Genomic DNA, 23,465 nt, shown 5'->3' on the forward strand with positions numbered 1-23,465 from the left:
TGTATTTCAATAATTTTAATAGTTTTAGACTTACGTTAAAAATTGAGGACACAGGACAGAGAGTCCCCACGCACCCCACCCCTAGTTTCCCCTATTACTGACATCCTACATTAGTATGCTGCACTTGTTACAGTCAGTGAACTTACCTTGACACATTACTAACTAAAGTCTGTGCTTTGTCTGGATTCCCTTAATTTCCGCCCGAAGTCCATTATTTCTGTTGCAGGAGCCCACAGTACCTTTAGTCATCAGGGCTCCTTTGCCTCCTCTTGACTGTGACAGTTTCTCAGTCTTATTTTTGATGACCTTGACAAAACCGTGACCACACATTTTAGTTCACCTTTGCAGCTAACACAGGACCCCAGGGCACAGCCCAGGGAGGGGAGGGAGGCGAGTTCTCTTAGAACATGTTCCTCCACTAAACTATTCCACAGCTTTCCCCCTGCCTTTGCTGGACAAGCCGGCACACTTCGGCCAGGCAAGTGGAATCTGGAACAGTCGGGGGTGCTGGGTGGGGGCGAAGGCTCAGGGGCGTGGCGAGGACTCAGGGGCGGGGCCTGGCGCGAGAGCGAGGCTTAGGGGGCGTGACTAGGGAAAAGGACTGCCTTGGGTAGGGGCGGGGTCTGGGCGTGGCCTGCGGCGTGCGCGCGGCGGGGGCGGGGCAGCAGGCGGGGGCGGGGCAGCAGCCGCAGGCCCACGCCGTAAACAGACAACATGGCGGCGGCGGCGGCGGCGGCACCGGGGGCCTTGGGCACTTTGCAGGCCGGCCGCGCCCGCTTGGTGGCCGCTTGCTGTGCGCGGCTCGGCCCCGGGTGGAGGCTGCCCGGCCCCTGGACGGGCCCGCGGGCCGGCCCGGCGACCTGGGCGCGGGGCTGGACGCCCGCCATCGGGGGACCGGCCTCGCGGAGGGGCTTCGGCTCCGAGGTGAAGACGGAGGACGAGCTGCGGGTGCGGCACCTGGAGGAGGAGAACCGAGGTGAGGGGCGCGAGGCGGGCGGCCGCCGGCCCCGGGAAGGGGTCGCCAGGTCGAGCGTCCGGGCTGACGCCAGCGCCCGCGGGGAGGCCTGGGGGCCCTCCCCTCCCCCACCCCGGCGGCCCTCCCCTCCCCCACCCCGGCGGCGCGCTGTCGGGGGCGCTCGGGCCGGCCGCGCCCTGCGGACGGCTCACCTGTGCCAAGGTCGGCGGACCCGCTGCGTGCGAGCTCCGCTTCCAGATTCTGTTCTCGCTCCGTGCTTGCTTTCTGTCAGCTCAGACATCAGGGGGAGAGTTTCAGAAGCTGCAGTGAGAATGCACTTTATTGATTATTCTGAATAGTCCTCAGTTTAAAGCTGTTCCTCTGAAACAAATTTTCCCCTTGCCCATTTTGTCTTAGAAAGTAAGTTTGGTGGACGAGTCCATTTCATTTAAACCATTTTGAGCATTCTGTTTTTCCTTTCTGCTCTTCCGGCTACCTTGCTGATCTCTGGGGGACGTAATTGTGCACTGTCTTGTTCTTGCCTTTGAGCCACCTTCCGTGGGAGGAGACTGATGCATTAGCGATACGATACAGTGGGAGGAAGGGCTGTGATAGAGGGGGTGTGCCTTTCGGCGGGATAACCGCTAAAGCTCAGTTCCTTTCACTTGCCTTGTTGGAGAAAGCCAAGTGGGTCATGAAAGATGGAAACAGCAGTTTGCCAGAGGAGCAGACATTTAATTTTGACACGCAGTTACTGAGCACCAAGAATCCGTTAAGCAGAAGTTCAGAATGAGTTAAGTCATGATTCCTATCTATATGCAACTGTTAGTGTAGTGAGGAAGATGCTGGTAATGAAAAGGCTGTGCTAACTTTAAAGGCTTGGTGAGAGCAGAGGGCTGGACTACGCCCAAGGGGAGATTGGAAGACTCCAGAGGGGCGATTTCTGAGGGTCAGGTTTGGGTTTTGCCAGATGAAAAGGGTTCCAAGGCATTCCTTGCAATGGAATTTGACATTAGTCAGGGTTCTTAGACAGACTTCTCTGTGCTTCAACTTTCTTATGTGTAAAATCGGGAAAAAAAATAATACGAACTTTGTATGCCTGCTGTGGACATTAGATGAGAGCGTTCGTATAAATTGCACACTCAGTGTCTAACTCATAGGGGGTACTCCGGAGGATGATGAGTTATTTTATTTGTTTATTATTATTCCAGGCCAGAGACAAGAGCATGGGCAAAGGCACGGAGCGTGAACATGTGTGGTGTTTTGGGGCAGTAGCGTAAGGCAGTGTGACTGCTACAGCATGACAGGCAGAATATTGAGAAATTCAGCTGGGAAGTAGGCGGGCAGTTGGGCGTTTAGAGCTGTGTATTTCAGTTACACTAGGTGTGCTGACAGTGCATCGGATGCAAAGGCATTTCAGGTACAGCTAGTAATGTGCACCATGTTCTGTGTTTTCTTTTTTTTTTTTTTATCTTTATGACTTAAATAATTGCAAATTGAAAGTAAATTTTCATCAAGTATCTGGGAAGTCTTTAAATTAGGACCCAGATGGATCAAAGAGAAGAAATCAGAGAATACAAGACTACTTAATACATTCAGAATGTTTTCAGTTACTTGAAATGTAGAAATCAGCCATTAGGAGATAAAGTTTCTTAGGAAAACTGACCCAGGTTCCTTTCAGGATTGGCAAGATGACAGGTCAGTCCTGGCTCTTGGCTAACATTATATATCCTTCGCTTTGCTTTGCTGTCAGACCAGCAGTGAGCAGCGCAAAGAACATTAGGTCACGGATACTGCAGGTGAGGGAGTCTCCCAGATGCCTTTGCTTCCTGTTAGAGGCCAGTCCAAAATCCGGTGCTCTCAGCAGCCTGCAGGGGATATGAGAGCTCTCCCAGGTTGGAGGAGCCCCAGGCTGGTCTCTGCCCTGTATCCCTCTTAGACTGGTGGAGGTGGGTAAGTGCGTGCAGAACACATCGGCCCTTACCTTTTCCTGCTCTTTTTATGTGTCTGTGCTTTTGCACACACCTCCTGGAATGACTTCTCCCTTCTCCCTGCCAACCTTCTCCCAGTCTGGCAGGCTTCTGCTCGTCAGTGTGACCCATTTCAAAGATCATTTTTGTGAGCTATGTACCAGCTTCTGGCAGAAGTAGAGCAAATGATCAAGTGCATAGTGCACGCCATCCTTGGTGCCTGCGCCTTCCTCGTCGTTCCCACCTAGCTTATCATCAGGTCTTCCCGAGTGCCTTTGTATCTTTCCGCTTTTTCTCCATGCTTTCCTTTATCAACACCACTCTCGTCCAAGCTTGTATCATCTCTCAGGTGGGCTGTTGCAGAGGAAGACGAGTCTTCCTACTTGCTCTTTTTTTTTTTTTCCAAACAGGTTGATTCCATTCATATGCTTTTCTCACGTTTTAAAAGATATGTTTTTGAATATTTTATAGCATGTGAATTCTGGCTCAACAAAGTGATATATTTAGATAGATGTGTATATTTTAAAATCTTTATTGAGATTGATTCATATATAAAATTAAAAGTGTACAATTGTTTTTAGTGTATTTACAGAGTTGTGCAACCATCACCACAATCCAATTTTAGAACATCTTTATCAATCCAGAAAGAAACCCTGTCCTCTTTAGCAGTGACTCCCCATTCTCATACTCCGTCTCCCCACAAAATAAGACCCATTTGTCGTCTACTTTGTTTCTTCAGTTTTTCTACTTTGGATGTTTCACGTGAAGAAATCATATGTGGTTATTTGTGGCTTCTTTCACTGAGCATTATGTTTTCAAGGCTGTGTCACTTTGTGGCATGTGTCAGTAAGTACTTCATTTCTTTTTATGGCTGAATAATATTTCATTGTTTGGATTATCTGTTCATTCATGTACATTTGCGTCATTTCCACTTTTTGGGTCTTGTGAACAATCCTGCTTAGAACGTTCATATATAAATTTTTAGGACATTCTTGTTTTAAAATTTCCACTTAGGGGTGGAATTGCTGGGTCATGTTGTAATTGTAATTTTATGGTGAACATTTTGAGAAACTACTAAACTTTTCCAAAGTGGCTGCAGCATTTTATATTCCTATCAGCAAAATATAAGAGCTCTGATTTCTTCACATCATGACCAGTACTTGTTTGGGTTTTTGATCATAGCCATCCGGGTATGTGTGAGGTGGCATCTCACTGTGGCTTTGATTTGGATTTCCTAGTGGTTAAAGATGTTGAGTATCTTTTCATGTGCTCATTTGGCCATGTGTGTATCTACTTTAGAGAAGTGTCTTTTCATATCCTTTTTAATTGGGTTGTTTGTCTTTTTGTTTTGAATTGTAAGAGTTCTTTATTTACACGGGAAATTAAGTCCCTAATCAGATACATGATTTGCGTAACTTTTCTCCTGTTCTGTGGGTTGTCTTTTCACTTTATTAATGGTGTATTTCGAAGAACCTAGTATTTTAATGATGTATGATGCCCAATTTGTTGGCTTCTTTATTGGCTGAGCTTTTGGACCATATGTAAAACACTGTTGTCTGATCCAAGGTCACAAAGATTTATAACAGTTTTCTTCTAAGAGTTTTATGATTTTAGCTTGTCAGTGCTTTTGTCTGTAATCAATTTAGAGTTAGCTTCTGTATATGGTGTGAAGTAAGAGGTTAACTTCATTCTTTTGCTTTGGATATTCAGTGTCTCAGAACTATTGAATAAACTGTTCTTTCACGAATTGTGTTGGCACCTCCTTTGAAAATTAATGGACCTTAAACATAAGAGTTTATTTCTGGACTTTCAGTTCTATTCCAATTATCTACATGCCTATCTGTATGCCAGTACCATTTCTGAAGAATTTACCAGAATTTCTGAAAAATTCTCAGTTTTCTCAAGAAAGTCAAATCCACTGGCATCTTGATAGGGATGCATTGAATAGTCAGATCAATTTGGGGAAAGTTGCCTTCTAAACAATGTTAAGTTTTCCATTTCATGAACATGGAATATCTTCATTCAACAGCAGTTTGTAGTTTTCAGTGTACAAGACTCGCACTGCTTTTAAATTTATTTCTAACTATTTCATTCTGTTTGGATACTGTTGTAAATGGAATTGTTCTGTGTTTTGTTTTCAGATTGTTCACTGCTAGTGTATAGGAATACAGTTGTTTTTGTATGTTGAGCTTATATCATACAACTTTGCTGAACTTGCTTGTTTGTTCTCTTAGTTTTTTAGTAGATTCCTTAATATTTTCTATATGCAAGATCCATGTCACCTGCGCATAGAAGAGGTTTTGCTTATTCTCTCCCAATCTAGATGTCTTTTATTTCTTTCTTTTGCCTAAATCTCCCTCATTGGAGTCTCCATTACAGTATTGAATAAAAGCATCAGGAACAGACATCCTGGTCTTGTTCCTGATCTTGAGGGGAAAGCCTTCAGTGTTTCACCACTAAGTATGACGTTAGCTATGGGTTTTTTGTAGATGTGCCTTATAAGGTTGAAGAAGCCTCTATTCATCGTTTTTTTTTTTTAATCCTGTTGAATTTTGTCAGATTCTTTTTCTTTATCTATTGGCGGTATTTGTGTGACTTTTCTTATTTAACCTACTTATATGATGGGTTACATTAATGGATTTTCAAATATTGAACCAGTGTCGCGCACCTGGAACAAACCCGACTTGATTGTGGGGTGTAATTTGTTTTATTCATTGCTGGATTTGTTTGGCTAATATTTTGTTTAGGAGTTTTACGTTTATGTTGGTGAGAGAGAGTGGTCTTTAGTTTTCCATTCTTGTGATGTCTTTGCCCAGTTTTGGTAGAAGGGTAATGCTGGCTTCACAGAATGAGCTAGGGAGCGCTCCTCCTGATTCTGTTTTCTGGAAGAGATTGTAGAGAAATTATATCATTTTTTTTTTCCTTTGAACGTTTCGGTAGAATTCACTGGTGACACCACCCGCATCTGATGCCTTCTGTTTGAGAAGCTGATTAATTACCGATTCAGGTTCTTTAATAGCTATAGGCTTGCCCAGTTTATCTGCTTCTCTTTCTGGTACGTTGTGTCTTCTAAGGAACTGGTTCATTTCATCTAAGTTGGCACATTTATTGGCATATGGTTGTTTATAATAGTCCTTTATTATGCTTGTGGTATCAGTGGGATTCAGTAGTGATGAATTTCTGATGTTAGTAAGTTTTATTCATTTCTGATATTAGTAATTTGTATTCTCTCTCTCTCTCTCTCTTTTTTTTTCATGGTTAGCTGGGCTAGAGGCTTATCAGTTAACCGTTCCTTTTAAAGAACCAACTTTTGATCTGGTTGATTTTTCTTTACTGATTACCTGTTTTGAATTTTATTGATTTCTGCTGATTTTTATTTTTTTTAACTTGTTTTAGATTTAATTTGTTCTTTAGTTTCTTAAGGTGGAAGCTTAGATTACCAATCGTAGATGTTTCTTAATATGCACATTCAGTGCTGTGAATTGTCCTCTAAGCACTGCTTTTGCCGCATCACACAAATTTTGATAAGTTGTATTTCCAATTAAATTTAGTTAGAAGTATTTTAAATTTCTCTTGAGATTTCTTCTTTTACCTATATGTTGCTTTGAAGTGCCTTATTTAATCTCCAAGTATTTTGAGATTTTCCTGCTATCTTACTGGTTTCCAGGTTTTTTTCCATTCATCTAGGAGCATACTTCGGTATGATTTCTGTTTTAAATTTGTTAAGGTGTGTTTTTAGCCCAGAATGTGGTCTGTCTTGTGAATATTCATATGAGCTTGGGCAGAATGTGTATTCTGCTGCTGTTGTTGGACGCAGTATTCTATATTCAATTAGATCTAGTACTCAATGAGATCTAGTTGATTTTTGGTGGTGTTCAGTTTTGCTGTACCCTTAACTGATTTTCTGCCTGCTGGGTCTGTCTATAACTGATAGAGACAAGTTGAAATTTGCAGCTATGATAGTGGATTTATTTCTCCTTGTAATTCTATCAGTTTTTAAATCATGCAATTTGATGCTGGATTGTTAGGTGCATACACATTGTGGGTTACTATGTTTTGTTGGGGAAATGACCCCTTCAGCATTATGTAATGCCCCCTTTTATCCCTGAGACTCTTCCTTGTTCTGAGATTTGTTTTCTCTGAAATTAATGTAACTACTCCAGGTTTTCTTTTATTAGTGTTAGCATGGTTTATGTTTCTCCATCTCTTTATTTTTAATCAGTCTGTGTCTTTATATTTAAAGTGAATTTCTTGTACACAACATATATAGTTGGGTCATGTTTTTAATCCATTCTGGCAATGTCTGTCTTTTAATTAATGTATTTTATACCATTCATACTTAAAGTGATTATTGAAATAGTTGGGTTGTTATGTCTTATATTTGTAACTGCTTTAGGATGAACTTTTGATTTCTAGTAAGTCTAAAAACCAGAAGTTTGTTGTGTGTGTGTGTATGTGTGTGTGTGTGTGTGTGTGTTTATATTTATTTCCTATTCTGACCACTGAAACAATCTCAAAGGAATGATACCGTAATATCAGTGAACATATCTAATGCCCAGATTTTGGTTTCTAAACACTCTGCCCCCTGAAAGAAACCAGGGCTCTTTGGAGAAATCTCTGATTTTAGGTCCGGAGCAGGGAAATTGAATGGTAAACCTGGATTATCTTTGGGGTCAAAAAGCAAGATAGTGTCCAAATGCTAAAAGGAACGTGTCAGAAGGACATAGGCTTAGAAGAGCTCTCACTGGCCATATATAGGATAATTTGAACATTAAAATGTATAATAGTAGATTATAGCTTATACCTTGAATAAAGAATCCATGAAGTCATGATGATTACTCAAAATACTGGGGGGAGGGAAGAAAGTGTTTTTATTGAAGAATGATGGGGATGATAGAAAATCACCATTTTGAAACCATCAGTGTAAAAAGAAAGGAATTATCACAGCAGTGAGAAATACGGACACTTTCTCTTTTTCCAAGTGGATATCCAGGTGTCCCAACACCATTTCTTTATCTTTATACCCCACTGGTTTGCAGTGCCATTTTTATCATAAGCTGAGTTTCCATCCAGGCTTACTGTTCTCTTCTATGATCTCTGTAGACGCTGCACTTGTGCATTATTTTATGAGTAAAGCTGTGTTGTGTTTTAATGTATTGCAGGGCTGGATACTCCCTCCTTCACCTTTGCTCTTCCTTTTGCTTTGTTTCTTGACTCTTCCTGTAGGGTTATTTTTCCATATGAGTTTTGGAATCTTCATGTCTAGTTTCAGAAGAAGTCCGCTTGATGTGTTTTTTTTTTAATTGGCATTGTGTTGGCTCTAAAATTAGGGAAATATTTGTGTTTCCATTTGTTCAGTTCTTTCTCTCTCCATTTTTTTTTTAAAGGAGGGTTTTAAAAGTGCCTGCCAGGGGGATTTGCCCATTTCTGTTAAGTGTACCTGAAGTCATTCTCCCCGTCTCCTTTCTGGTTGTTGTAAAAATGAGATTTATGACCATGAGGTGTCTTCTAAGTGACTGCCTGTCTTCCTTCTTCCTCCCTCGTCTCCCTCCTCTCTTTCTTCCTTTTTATATGAAGGCTGTTGTTTCTGGATATTAACTTCCTGCCTTTTAAATAATGCTCTTTTGTTTGTGGTAGTGTTTGATTTGATTGTTTGGGGTTTGCTAGGTTTACAGTCATCATCTGTTAATGATTTTCCAAGCTTCTAAAATTTTAGTATTATAAAAATTGCTGCAGTCCCTGTGCATGTCTCCTTCTGTTCCTGTGAAGGAGTTCTGCATTAGTTCAGTGTATTTTTGGTATTGGTTCTGTTTTTGTAGTATTGTAAGGAGGCTGAATTATGTATGTGGTTTATCAAAAGTATTCTGTCAGTGATTATCAGTACTTGGTGTCTTATATGAGATTTGTTAGTGATAATAGTTTAATTATTGAAGTCTACAAAATTTTAAAGTAACACAATATGCTAACGGTAAAAAAAAAAAATAAATAAAGCATCATGGAAGGGTGCCACCTCTTCACTTTCAGACCCTTTCATCAGAAGTAAAAACTTTAAACTCATCTTTTGAGTCCTTGTTGTGAATAATGATTTTATTCACTTTCTTATTTGTTTACAGAAAATTATTTTTATAGACAGTACGTGGACTTTTTTTGATATAAGATCAGAAAATATTTGCTATTCTCTTTCTTTCATCTTCTAACCTTCCAATTTCTGTCATTTGTAACTTTGGTTCACATCAAAGTTTATGAGAGTTACATTTTTTCTGTCTTAAAATTATTCAGCGCTTTATCTATAGATTGACTATAAATAGGGGTTACAATATGAGTGATAGTAGTCATGCTGGACCCACCACCTTCAGTGTGTTTCTGGAAGAGCATACGTTTCACCTCCATCCCGCAGCCTGAAGCCTGCGTGCTGTCATCTCTCATCAGAATCTCTGCAGGAGCCACTTGTTTGGAATCCCCCAAAATACTTTTGTTTTTCTTTTTTGTAAATTGGGGTGAAATTTCACACAATGCAAAATCTACCATTTTAACTTTTTAAAGTGTACGCTCAGTGGTTTTTAGTTTATTCACTGTGTTGTACAACTGTCACCGCAGTCTTATTCCAAACACTTCCATTACCTTCAAAACAAACCCATACTCCTTAGTCAGTCATTCCTCATTCCCCTCTCCCCCCGGTTTCCAGAAACTACTAATCTCTATTCTGTCTTTTTGGGTTTGCCTACAGTAGATATTTCATAGAAACAGAATCATATACTATGTGACTTTCTGTGTCTGACTTCTTTCAGCTTAATGTTTTCAGAGTTCTATGTTACAGCATGCGTCAACACTTGATTCCTTTCTATGGCTGAATAATATTCCATTGAATGATTATAGCACATTTTGTTTGTTTTTACTTTTTAGATATTCTGAGTAATGCTACTAAACTCTTGAATACAGTTATTTGCTTGAACATACGTTTCATGTCTCCTGGGTAGATACCTAGGAATAGAATCCTTGGATCGTTTGGTAATTTTTATGCTGAGTTTTTGGGGGAACCACCCAGCTGGTCTCCGTGGGGGCGCACCGCTTTACATTTTCATCACCACTGAATGAGAGTTCCTGTTTCTCCACATCATCATTACCACTTGCTTGTTTGCATTTGTTTAAATTTCAGCTGTCTCACTGGGTGTGAAGGGATACCTCACTGTGGTTTAGATTTGCATTTACCTAATAACAAATGTTGAGTCTCGTTTCATTTGTATATTTTTTTTTGGAGAAATACCTGTCCAAATCCTTTGCCTGTTTTTCAGTTGGGGTGTCTTTTTCTGTGAGTAATAAGAATTCGTTGTATTATCTGGATATTAACCCCATATCAGATTATGATTTGCAGATATTTTCTATTCTGTCGGTTGATTTTTCACTTCCTTGGTAGTTTTGATGAAGTCTGTTATATACATATATATATATATTTTAAAAAATTTATTGTTTGTGCTTTTGTTACCGTAAGATGCTGTTGCCTAATCCAGGGTCATGAAAATTTATACCTATGCTTCCTTCTACGAGTGTTATAGTTTTAGCTCTTTGTTATGTCTTGGGTCTATTTTGAGATAATTTTTTATGTGGTAGAGAGAAGGGCCCAGCTCCGTTCTTTTGTGGGTGAATACTCACTTGTCCCACCACTATTTGTTGCAAAGTCTTGTACCATTGAATGGGCTTAATATCCTTGTTGAAACCAATTGATCACAAATTTTTATTTATTTAGATCTTCCTTAGATTTTTTCATTGATGTTTTGTAGTTTTCAGTGTATAGTCTTGAACTTTCTTGATTAAATTTCTTCTTAAGAATTCTGTTCTTTTTGTTGCTACTACAAATTATTTTCCTAATCTCAGTTTGGGAGTGTTTATTGATAGTGTATAGAGAGAACTGATTTTTGTATATTGGTCTTGTATCATACAACTTTTCTGAGTTCATTTATTAGCTCTAATAGTTTGTGGTGGATTCTTTGGAATTTTCTGTATATAAGATCATGTTATTTGTGAATAGAAATAGTTTTACTTCTTTTTTTCCTATCTTGAATGCCTTTTAATTCTTTTTCTTGCCTTAATGACCCTGGCTAGAATTTCCATTACAACGCTGAATAGGAGTGCTGAGAACAAGCATCCTTATCTAGTTTTTTTTATCTTAACGGGAAGACCTTCAGTTTTTTGACATTAAGTATGATGTTGGTTGTGGGTTTTTTTAATAAATGCCCTTTTTTAGGTTGAGGAAGTTCCCTTCTATTACTAGTTTGTTGAGGTTTTTCTATTTTTTTTTTTCTTTTAATCATTAAAGCATGTTGGATTTTGTCAAATGTTTTCTTCTGTATCAGTTGAGGTGATCCTGTGGCTTTAAAATTTTTTCTTTATTTTATTAATGTGGTTTGTTACTTTGATTTTTTTGTGCTGAAACACTCTTCCGTTGCTGGGATAAATCCCTCTTGGTTTAGAAACCTTTTCATACGCTGTTAGTTTTGGTTTGCTAGTATTTTGTTGAGGATTTTTACATCTATATTCATAAGGGATATTAGTCTATAGTCCCCTAGTGTATTCGTGCTTCCTTCTAATCTGTTTTCTACACTGTGGCCTGAGTGATCTTTTTAAAATGGAAATTTGAACACAGAGATACATTTCCCTAGTTTTATAAAAAGCTGTTAGAAACATCACAAACGTACTAAATGGTGAAGTGCTTAGAAACATTTTCATTAAAGGCATTGACAAAATAAGAGACCTTATTATTTTTGCTAATATTGTGTATTGGACTTGAAGTCCTAGCTGAAGTAAAACAGCAAGAGAAGGAAATGAGAAATTAACTTTGGAGCAGAAAATGTAATTGCAATATTTCTGGGTATTGATTGATTGTCATCTTAGAAAATTGGAGAGAACCACTTATTAAACCTATTAATATTTCATAAATTTTCTGGGGAAAGATCACAGAAAATCTCATTAAACTTTCCACATACTCTCAGTATGTGTTAGAAAATGTAACTGATACAGAAATAAAAGCATTCACCTAAGAGGCAACAAATAGCCTTTGAAGATGCTCAAGTGCCATGTGGAACAGTCTCTTAAGTGTTTGTTGAGGGGAAAAAACCCAAGACCTGAAAATGCGGCTCATTGCACCACATTCTAAACGGAAGGACTTAATACTTTAAATATATCAGTTTCCTAAATATTAAACAGCAACTTTAACGTAATGCCATTGACTATCCTAACAGTTTATTTTAAATTTCAGCAAACAAGAGTTATGTCTAAGAATATTTAACCCATTTTGAAAAATAGGAACTGATGGGCGTGGTGCTTGCTGTGAATGAGATAACAAAACATAAAATACTGTTCTAATAAAGCAGCGGAGCGTAAGGACTGGAGCAGACCAAGACATTGACAGTAAAACAGAGCAGAGAGTCCAGAAAGTGCCTTTTATAGTTATTTAGTATCCATCTGTTTGGTTTTTGAAATTAGAAGGAAAATAGTGGGCTGTTTTATAGATAGTGCTGGCCAAAATGTTTATGCATTTTAGATAAAATAAAGTTATGAGTCCTGTGGAGTTGACAATAGCAGAAATCAAAGTATTCATAGTATTAGAGAATTGGTTCTAATCACTGGGGTAGAGAAATCTTTCTTAAATTTTAATTTACATAGTTTTGCTTTGTCTTAATTCCCTGTGCAGCTGGTGACGTGACCAATGTCTAATATGGTTTGTTTTGAGAACTAGCAGTGCCTTCCTCAACCCCATTTCCCACACTCCAGAGCCAGTCAACCCTTTAAGACCCTTTGGCTGAGTCTTTTGGGCACATATCACCTCGTTTGAAATAACGTACGTGTGTTTCTACTTCTGGAATTTTCAAATTTAGGTATTATCTCTCTGCTGACTTTTTGCTCCTTTCACACTCCACCACTCGTGTGCTTTCTCTTTTGCCGCCATCCTCACTCCATGGTGCTGTGGTGATTTGGCTATATTCTAGGTCTAAGTAAATGTTGCCATTAAAAAAAATAGCTTTATTGAGAAATTCATGTACCTTAATATTCTCCTGTTTAAATATACAATTTAATGGCTTTATTATCTTCACAGAGATGTGCCTCTATCACCACAGTCAATTGCAGGACATTTTTGTTGCTCCAAAGAGAAACTACACTTTTTAGCTGTCACTGCTCAATTCCTCCGTCTCCACCCGCCCTAGGCAAACCACTAATCTACATTTTTTGTCCTTTTCGATCTGCCTCCCCTCGACGGTTCATATAAATGGGATGATACAGTATGTGCTTTTTTTTATGACTGGCTTCTTTCACTCAGCATGTTTTCAGGGTCATCCGTGTTGTATGTGTATCAAAACTTCATTTCTTTCTTTTTTTGCTGAATATCACCCTGCATGGATATAGTACATTGTGTTTATCCGTTCATCGGCTGATGGGTATTTGGGTGCTTTCCACGCTTTGGCTGTTTTGATGCTGCTCGGATCATTTCGCTGCAAGTGTTTGTGGACATGTGTTTTCATTATAAACCCTTTTTAAGGAAGACTGTACATGTGTAAGTTGCAGAGGCAATGATATACCACCTAAAAAGTTAAAACTTTGGTGCAAAAAAAATACCACAAACAAGTTGAATTTTAGAAGCGAGTGATAGAGAAAAAACCTGTTATATAAATAATGGATTAATATCTGTACTCTACAAGTTAATTAATCGAAATGCAAAAGACAACTCTGACAAGATGGGCAAACAACAAGGACAGTTAATTCACAAAACAAATAAATGATCATTAAGCTTGGTTAACTCAGCTTTGGTTCAGAAGATTGGTTGAAACCTGATAGATGATGCCATCGCTTTCCCACATTTTGTCAGAGCTTTATAATTGGCAGTGTCGAGTGGTAGACCAGTAATTCTCAACAACGTATTTTACAAGATCCCCCTTTACTGACCTGAAATGAAATGTATAGATAATGTAAACTGCTCACGCACATCATTAAAAAAAAATCTTTAAATACAATAATGAAAACAAAAGGAAGATAATTTATGTCAAAGTAACTTAGTTCAATGTTTAACTTTTCTGCTGTGATCATTAAAATATTAATACGTTAGGATTTCAGAGAAGTTAGAAGACTAGAAGCCATTCTACAAAGGAAGTAGAGAAAAATAAAAAACTGATGGTATAGGGGGATATTAGAATAAAAGCTAGTACTGGATTAGTAAGTGGAGACCAGGCTTATTTGTATATAAGAGGTGGAAAATAGCCTGAATTGAAGAAGGGATGACATGCCAAGGTAAATTTTGCACTGAGCAAAAGTGATATTCTCACGAATGAGCTGTGCTTTGACTGTTTTTTGAGTCAGAATAATTTTCTCCTGGGATGTGGGAGAGGGTGGTGACAGGGTGAACTGTAAGATTAAGTTCTCATTGATGCTAAGTCAAACAGTAATTGCCTGTAATATATTTGAAAGTGCAGTGAATATAATTAGACGTAGGATACCTTTCTTTCTTTCTTGTTTGATGGGTAGCATGTAAAACGGTTTAAAATTGCTCTGGTTTTAGGGCAACAAGCCTGTACTCGAAAAGAGCACATGCATGTCTGTGTGTCAAGTTCTGAGTTTTGTGCATCTCGTTGTGTGAGGTCTACTGTGCTGCTGTGGCTCCTGCATCTTGTCTAACAGTGTGGTGGTTCCAGGCGAACTGGCACACACACAACTGCCACAGGAACTTCTAAATGGCCCGAAGGAGCTGAGTCCCAGGGCCCTAATTCCCGTATATCTTTATGAATGACTTAATGTGTATAATGTAAGAATAATTTGTTAGCGCTGTTGTGTCTTAGTACAATGTAGAGGTAGTTTAAAAGTATGTTTGATTTGATCTTATCATCGGATTAATTTTATATATTTGAGAATTAGTGGTAATGTAAATATTCAAATATGTGGGGAAGGAAGTGCCCTTGTGCAGGTCATACACCTAATTGGAAAGGAAGTGTAGAATTTCTCAAGTTTTTAAAATTCTAAAGGTTTTAATGTTCACATTTGTCCTTAATTCCCTGCATGTAATTTTGTACAATGAAGGGTTCCCTAAACTTTATAAGCTTTTAGGTCCTGCAAACCCTGGATCCAACCCTGGTGACGGTCCAAGATGTTTTTTACATTTTCCAAATGTGTTCTAAGAGGTGTTTCATTCCGTTGAGGTGTGCTGCTATGAACAAATCGGTATTGGTGTTTTGGCTGGGCAGTAAATAGGGACAGTATTTTTGAGTAGTGTCTGTTAAAATTAAGAATGCACCATTCTGTTGGACCTTAGAAATTCCTTTTTTTGATACCTATTGGAGAAATATTTATACGTGTACAGAAAAGAAATCTTCAAGAATGTCTATTGCAGCATTATATTTTGGAAAATGCTCATCAAAAAGAAAATAAATAGTGGAAATACATTTTACAGAATATTATGAATTGAAACGAATGTCTTAATACAGAAGGATCTTTAAGACTTAATTAAGTAAATAAAGGAAATGAGTATGAGCCTGTTTGTGTAAAGCAGCTCAGATAGAAAATTAAATAGATTTTCTGGAAGGTTACGTGTCAACATGTAACCATGACTACCTCTGGAGAGGAGAGTGGCATTGGGTCCAGGGCGGGAGGACTTTCCGGAGGACTTCCGCTTTGGGTATATCATTTTCAATTTTGCATAAGCAAAATGTATTCATGTATTTTTTTCCCCTAAGTCCCAACTAAGTTACTACGTTCATTTTTCAGTTTTGTGAGCTTTGTAGAGCAGGGTTGATGCTGTAAAATGAACTTGTTACAGATTGACCAAGACTTTTATAGTGTTTTGTCAAAAGGCCAGGGGAAGTCTAAAAATAGGAATCTAAGGTTAGCAAACTTGTTCTGGTTCGGTTCTGTGAGGAGGATGCAAGATAACTGAGTTACTGAGAAGCTGTTAACTATGAAATAAAGTGGGACAGGTACAGAACAAAAAACAGCTGGCCTTGCTGAATAAAGATTAGGTTTTGTTCCACTTACTTACACGTTTGGCACTGGATGATTCATTTTGAATTACAGAGCTAATTTCCAACTCTTTGAGGTGGAAGTACCTAAGGCATCAGGCCTCAAACATGGGACCAGGACCACTGGAATTAATCTATGGTAGAAGCATTCTGATGGCACTTTACAATTTAGTAATAATGCCAGCAGTACCTTATCTAGCATGCACCATGGTAACACTTACTGCATCTGAGTGTTTGCAGAAGGGACAATAATCATTAAATGCTTATGATGCAAGCGTCTTATCACATGATCCTCACAGCCGTCCCGAGGAGTTTATAGCTGTTGGCGACTTCACTTTACGGGGTTAGAAACTGAGGGTCAGGGAGGTTAAATAGCTGCCCGAGGTCACATGGTGCGTGGCAGAGTGGGACTTCAGCCCCAGCAGTCAGACCTCGGAGCCCACATTCTCCGCCTCTACCCTTAGCGTTGACACCAACTTGGATGTCTCATAGGCACTTCAGGTTTCACTGTAGTTCAAAACCAAACTAAAACTTCATCCCCCTGTACACTCACCTCGATGGTTGTTTTTTGATTCTTTGTCTCATTGAATGTCATTTCCTTTTCATCCAGCTGCTGGGTGAAGACCTATTGGACATTCCTGACGCCTCCTTCCAGTGCGTTCAGTCCTCAGTCTAATCAATCACTAGCGCATTGTAAATGTTACCTCTTGAATCCTTTCACTTCTTCTATTTCTAACTGTTAACCTCAGACAAACCTGTATTGCTTGACTGGGTTGCCGCTTGTGGCTCGAAGTGTCAGTCCCTAGACACTTGGGCATGGTCTCTGCATGTACAAACCAACACCCCTGCGCCTCCTCCCCGGCCCCCGGTTGTGTATGTGTGTTTATACTACTTAAAACTCCCTCAGTGGCCACTCCTGGTTTTTTAACAGGGCAGTGTAATGTAATGACAATACCTGGCCTGGGCTGACCTTTCCTCTCGTTGCATACTCTTCCTCCTGGATGACAGGACCTTTCATGGGGCCAGGACTATTTTATGATTGCTCCTAAGTTGCCCCTGCCTGGACTTGAGCACTCTCTCTTCTCCCGGTCCCCCTGTAATAGAGAACAAATCTGACTCCATATTGGATCTGCTCCTTTGGCTTTGACCACCGTGCCCTGTTCCCTAGGCTTAGTCCTGCTCACTCTGCACTCGCATAAAGATAACAACGTTGCAGAATAGAGAGCAACGTTTGTTTTGTTGGAGGTTTGCAGGAGCACCATCACCCGGCCCGCGTGGACGGCTGCAGGAACAAAGGATTCTTGCACCAAGAAGTTTGCAACAACCAACCACAGCCCCTCCTCTGGTTTTTTGTATAAAAGGAGCCTGTATTCTGACTTGAGGAGGATGGTTCTCCAAGACATTAGTCTGCCATCCTCTCGGTCTGCCAGCTTTCCGAATAAAGTCGCTATTCCTTGCCCCAGCACCTCGTCTCCCGATTTATTGGCCTGTCGTGCGGTGAGCAGAACGAGTTTGGACTCGGTAACACCCCCAGCTCCTACTCATCTTTCTAATCTCAGCTCAAATAGCACTGTCTTGGATAAGCTTTTCCTAACCAGCCCCCCCTACCCCTGCCCCAGACGGTATCAGTTCTGGTTACAAATTACTGGAACACCATTTAGAGCATGTAAAGCATTTTGAATCGTATATTTTTATCATTAGTTTATTGTTTGTCTTTCTTTCCTAGACTAGTTCCTTGAGGGCTGAGCACCAAAATGGGTCCTGAGTGCATCTGAATGAATGCACATGTCTGGTTCCATCCATTAGGCTTTCTTCATGAGGGAACTGAAGCCCGAACCCTGTAGGGTTGTCATTCTTCCTTCCAGGGTGGAGTTTGCCACTTACTAGCTACAGGTGGTTACTTAACCTCCCCGAGTCCCAATTATTTTATCTGTTCCAGAAGGATAAAGATAGTACCTACCTCTTAGGTTGTTTTGGGGATTACATGAGTCAGTAAAGATAGGGCACTGGGAACATAATGAAATACTCAGTTAGCGGTAGCTGTTGCCATTAGCGTTGGGTGCTACCCAAGGCCATTCAGCTGTTTAATGTGGAGCCTGCCCTGGATACCAGTTCTCCTTCTTGACTTTCTCCGTGCTGAGATCGTTTGGAATTCTTGCAAATTTATTCTGCCATGAGCCAGAGTTCATCTTTGTACTTTCTTTGAGAAATGGGTTTTGCAAACTGCCTTGAGACGGCGTGTGCACATGTGCACATTTTGTTGTCTTTAACCCAATTACAAACAAGGATCAACACCACCCTCACCCGCCCCCTTCAACTAGACGGAAGGCATTTCTGATGTGGAAGGAAAATTGGTGCTTACTCAGGGAACAAGAAGGTTGGGAACAGGTTTTATAGGACTTTGAATATCAAATTAAGGTCTTTGAAGTCAGGTATTTTGGAAATAAGAAATAATTAAAGGGTTTTAAGTAGGAGGTGAATTCTGTGCATGGAATTATTTTTAGAAAATTGATCTGACTACAGCAGTTGGAATGGAAGGCTGAATTTGGGTGATGCTCTCTGATGAAATTAGGGAAGTTAGGAGGGAGAGCTGGGCTTTGTGGGAGAAAAAACGAACTTTTATGGATTCAAGTTGAATTGCTTGTTGGACTTCTAAATGGAGGTGGCTTCAGGTTAAGTACATGCAACAGAGTCAGGAGAGAAACCTGGGAAGGAAGTACTGAAACTATGTGTGTAGTATGACTGAAAAAAGGTAATTGAGATATTAACACCTAGTATGCTAGCAAAAAGGCTGATCCTAACACAATTGTTAGCTATTATGTACTTCTGAATATACTTGAAGGTGATGAAACTATTTTACGTAGTACTGTGTACGTTAGAATTTTCACCAGTCAGCACAGCCTTCCCACTAGTTAATCTGATTTAGTGATGTGCAATTTAGTAAAATGTGGCAGATTACCTTGGTTGTGTTTAAGGAGAGATAATTGAAGGAGACATGCTGTTTTGTAGTTCTTCTCTGAAAGGCTGAAGAAAAGCAGTAAATATTAAGCACTAGATTGATTTTATAAATATGTTACATATACCGCATTCTTCAAAAATACTCCTCAAAAGGAAGGAAAACATGAAAATTGGGATAAAGCTCTTGACATGAACCTCATGGAGGTGGTAGATTCGTAAGTCCCAAGATAACCAGCTTGTGTGTATGTGGGAGTCCGTAACGTGAATACCTCACTAACTCAAATGCTTGTTCTTTTTTTTTTCCTTAACTAGGAATTGTGGTGCTTGGAATAAACAGAGCCTCTGCCAAAAATTCATTGAGTAAAAATCTTATAAAAATGGTGAGTGTAAAGATTCAACTGTTTGCTTCTAATATTAAGAAACAGTGTTGATATCAATCTGAAAATGATTTTTCCCCTTTTCCCTCCTTAACCCTCCCTGTTTCTGTTTAGCTCTCAAAGGCTGTGGATGCTTTAAAATCTGATAAGAAAGTACGGACCATAATAGTCAGAAGTGAAGTCCCAGGGATATTCTGTGCTGGTATGTAAATAGATTAAGTTTTTAAAACTGTAGTCTAATTTTTCCTTAGCGATCGTCTGTTTTCAATTATAAAGTGTTCTGTGGTTTGAATGTCATTACCAACAATTCCTCTTTGTCTGTTTTTTACTGCTTTACAAGAAAAGAAAAATGCTTTGTCAGTATTAGAGACTTTTACAACATGTGGAAAAGTTGTTTTGGAAGTTGAAAGAATAATTTGAGCCATTAAAATATTCCTTGCTAGTACATGAGTAATATTTATGAAAGATCAACTGGGAAGGAAACATTGCGTCTTTTAGTCACAACAGTGTGTTCTGTATTTATGAGTTGTTTAAAAAATGCTTTATTTGAGTAGCAGTAGCTGCCCCAGGACAAAGTGTTAAGTATAGACATTTGCTTTGGAGATTGGTGTTTGTCGTAGTTCTCACTCAAGTATGTGTCCACAAGTCGGATTTCTAAATTGGTATCTACAGCAGTGAAAGCTGGTCTGTTCTCTGTTTGTGCTGTATTACCAAAAGCCAGAGATCAAGTTGCCTTGCATTTTCCATATTTGTCAGTATTTCTTTTTTGGTTTTTTGTTTTTTAATTTATTATTTATTTTTAAAAATATTTTTTATTGATTTATAATCATTATACAATGTTGTGTCAAATTCCAGTGTAGAGCACGATTTTTCGGTTATACATGTACACACATGTATTCATTATCACATTTTTTTTCTCTGTGAGCTACCACAAGATCTTGTATTTATTTCCCTGTGCTGTACAGTATAATCTTGTTTATCTATTCTACATTTTGAAATCCCAGTTTGTCCCTTCCCACCCCCCATCCCCTTGGCAACCACAAGTTTGTATTCTGTTTATGAGTCTCTTTCTGTTTTGTGTTTATGTTTTGTTTGCTTTTTTTTTTTTTTTAGATTCCACATATGAGTGATCTCATATGGTATTTTTCTTTCTCTTTCTGGCTTAGTTCACTTAGAATGACATTCTCCAGGAACATCCATGTTGCTGCAAATGGCATTACGTTGTCGGTTTTTATGGCTGAATAGTATTCCACTGTATAAATATACCACGTCTTCTTTATCCAGTCCTCTGTTGATGGACATTTGGGCTGTTTCCATGTCTTGGCTATTGTAAATAGTGCTGCTGTGAACATTGGGGTACAGGTGTCATCTTGAAGTAGGGTTCCTTCTGGATATATGCCCAGGAGCAGGATTCCTGGGTCATATGGTAAGTCTAGTCCTCGTCTTTTGAGGAACCTCCATACTGTTTTCCACAGTGGCTGCACCAAACTGCATTCCCACCAGCAGTGTAGGAGGGTTCCCCTTTCTCCACAGCCTCTCCAGCATTTATCATTTGTGGACTTTTGAATGATGACCATTCTGACTGGTGTGAGGTGATATCTCATTGTAGTTTTGATTTGCACTTCTCTGATAATTAGTGATACTGAGCATTTTTTCATGTGCCTGTTGATCATTCGTATGTCTTCCTTGGAGAATTGCTTGTTTAGGTCTTTTGCCCATTTTTGGGTTGGGTTGTTCGGTTGTTTCTTATTAAGTTGTATGAGCTGCATATATATTCTGGAGATCAAGCCTTTGTTGGTTTCATTTGCAAAAATGTTCTCCCATTCCGTGGGTTGTCTTTTTGTTTTCCTTGTGGTTTCCTTTGCTGTGCAGAAGCTTATACGTTTCATTAGGTCCCATTTGTTTATTCTTGCTTTTATTTCTATTGCTTGGGTAGACTGTTTTAGGAGAACATTTTTGAGATGTATGTCAGATAATGTTTTGCCTATATTTTCCTCTAGGAGGTTTATTGTATCTTGTCTTATGTTTAAGTCTTTGATCCATTTTGAGTTGATTTTTGTGTATGATGTAAGGGAGTGTTCTAGCTTCATTGTTTTACATGCTGCTGTCCAGTTTTCCCAACACCATTTGCTGAAGAGACTGTCTTTATTCCATTGTATATTCTTGCCTCTTTTTTTGAAGATTAGTTGACCAAAAGTTTCTGGGTTCATTTCTGGGCACTCTATTCTGTTCCATTGGTCCATATGTCTGTTTTTGTACCAATACCATGCAGTCTTGATTACTGTAGCTCTGTAGTATTGTCTGAAGTCTGGGAGAGTTATTCCTCCAGTCTCTTTCTTTCTCTTCAGTAATGCTTTGGCAATTCTAGGTCTTTGATGGTTCCATATAAATTTTATTATGATTTGTTGTAGTTCTGTGAAATAGTCAGTATTTCTAAGTCATGAGATTGAATGAATCTGTTTCAGTTAGTAAAAAATGTAGCTGATAAAGGTAAAAATGCTGATAATATGCAGTATCATTGTAATTTACTAATAAGTAAATGAAGATAGAAGTTGACTGAGGCATAAAAAATTTTTTTTCAGTAAAAATATAAATGGGATAATCCACTTGAGATAATCAAACACTTGAGGGAACAGCGTACAGTGTTTTATTCATCCCACAAGTATGTTTTGAGCATTTCGAGTCTACCCAGAGCAGTGCAGGGGACGTGGGGGGAGTGTTTCTAGACAGAATGTTTTTAGAGCTATCTTAGTTGTGGCTGATGTTGGTCAGTTTCATTGTTAAGGGTGCTCAGCTTTTCAAGTTTCAAACTCTGTAGCTTCGCCTTAAAGTAAGGCAGGATTCTATGGTATTTAGGAACATTCGGTATAAATGAGTTGTATTTTAGCTTTTGGTATAATGTACTGTGTCTAAAAGGATTAGTTCAAACTTGAGTTTGGTAATCAGAGAGAGCAGGATTCTTCTCGTCCGCAGCCTGGGCGGTGATGTTCTGAGTACAGGCTTCTGCTGTACATCTGTCAGATGCGAGTGGCGCCGTCCTCCCGGTGGGGTTTTCGGAGGCGTCGTGTGGCAGTGGACGTCAGTGTGGTGCTCGTGGTCATAGCTGTCACTAGATTTTATAAGGGCTTCATATATTGAAATTTTTTTCCCCTTAAACAATATGAAAAACTTACACTGAGAGAATTGGGATTCTTGTATCTGTGACCTTAGGACCAGGTAGGAGACTGTCTCTCCAGGTGACTGAGTCAACGCCATGCTGATGGTTCTGAGGACCCCTGACAGGCTCATTGGCCAGACGCAGAACAGTCTGGGGGCTTTTAAGGGAGGCCCACTTACATGAATCTTGGAGGAGTGACGGTGGTGCAGTGAAGGCGGAATGACATTCAGAAGGAGGTGCTGATGGTCGTAACTCGTCACTGGCTGTGTTGGTAATAGGTTTTATAATTGTAACACTGTAATTCCTGGTAGAATTCTTTTTGTTTTACCTCTGCTGCCCATTTGTTTTGTGTCTCCACATTGTTAATGCTCTCTGGAAAAGGCTTTACGCTTTAGTACAGTTTACAGCTATCTTTTATAGGTTGCCTTTTTGGGGACATATTATGTAATATACCAGATGCTTGACCCGATTAAATACTGTAGCCTGGACTACGTCTTCCCAAGGGCTGAGCAGGTCTGTTTTCTTTGCCCTGTGTGCTTTTCACAATGAGGGTAATCTCCTATACTTAAACTCATAAGGTTTGTTACTGTATTTTGTCCAAAAATAAAAGTTTGAATTATAGAAAAATTGGAGAAAATCATTTGTTTTGGTAACTTAGAGTGTGTAATAGAACCATTCTTTCAAATTTCTCTGAAAGGTAGTCTTATGTATATTTGAAACAGGCAGTTTAGTAGGTCTGTCTTCATTAACATGTACACATTAAGTGTACTGTAAGTCTGTGTAGACAAAATCTGTTTACATACTTAAAAAGAATATTTAAACTTATATCCTACATTAGTATAAAAGTCTTACTTTTACTCAGACCTCATTTATTTATTATTGTTGGAGAATAGCCTTTCACATCGTTAGAGCTTTAATTTCTGTTCTGAAGCAGACATATTCAAAAACAAAATCCTCAAAAATGTACTCATTTATTGGTAACCCCAACCCCCTAAAGTTACTCATTTTCCCTCTTCCCTTTCTGCCCCCGCAAAGATTTCTCTTCTCTGTATG

General features: G+C 39.3%; 1 protein-coding gene across 9 annotated transcripts in view; it reads left to right on the plus strand.

The window, feature by feature from the left end:
• The first annotated feature begins 666 nt into the window (after positions 1-666).
• AUH (AU RNA binding methylglutaconyl-CoA hydratase) overlaps positions 667-23,465 on the plus strand; it is a 144,788-nt gene continuing 121,989 nt past the window's right edge. For 3 of the 9 annotated variants that reach the window (XM_074355661.1, XM_074355669.1, XM_074355668.1), the window contains exons 1-3: positions 667-976; positions 19,191-19,258; positions 19,370-19,457. In XM_074355661.1, coding sequence (XP_074211762.1) covers positions 715-976; positions 19,191-19,258; positions 19,370-19,457 — 418 coding nt within the window. In that variant the 5' untranslated portion in view covers positions 667-714. The remainder of the gene's footprint in view (positions 977-19,190; positions 19,259-19,369; positions 19,458-23,465) is intronic. The other 6 variants (XM_074355660.1, XM_074355667.1, XM_074355662.1 and 3 more) reach the window with 5 other exon arrangements.

The sequence above is a fragment of the Camelus bactrianus genome, chromosome 31, assembly GCF_048773025.1.
Source record: "Camelus bactrianus isolate YW-2024 breed Bactrian camel chromosome 31, ASM4877302v1, whole genome shotgun sequence".
In the NCBI taxonomy this organism is placed as follows: Eukaryota; Metazoa; Chordata; class Mammalia; order Artiodactyla; family Camelidae; genus Camelus; species Camelus bactrianus.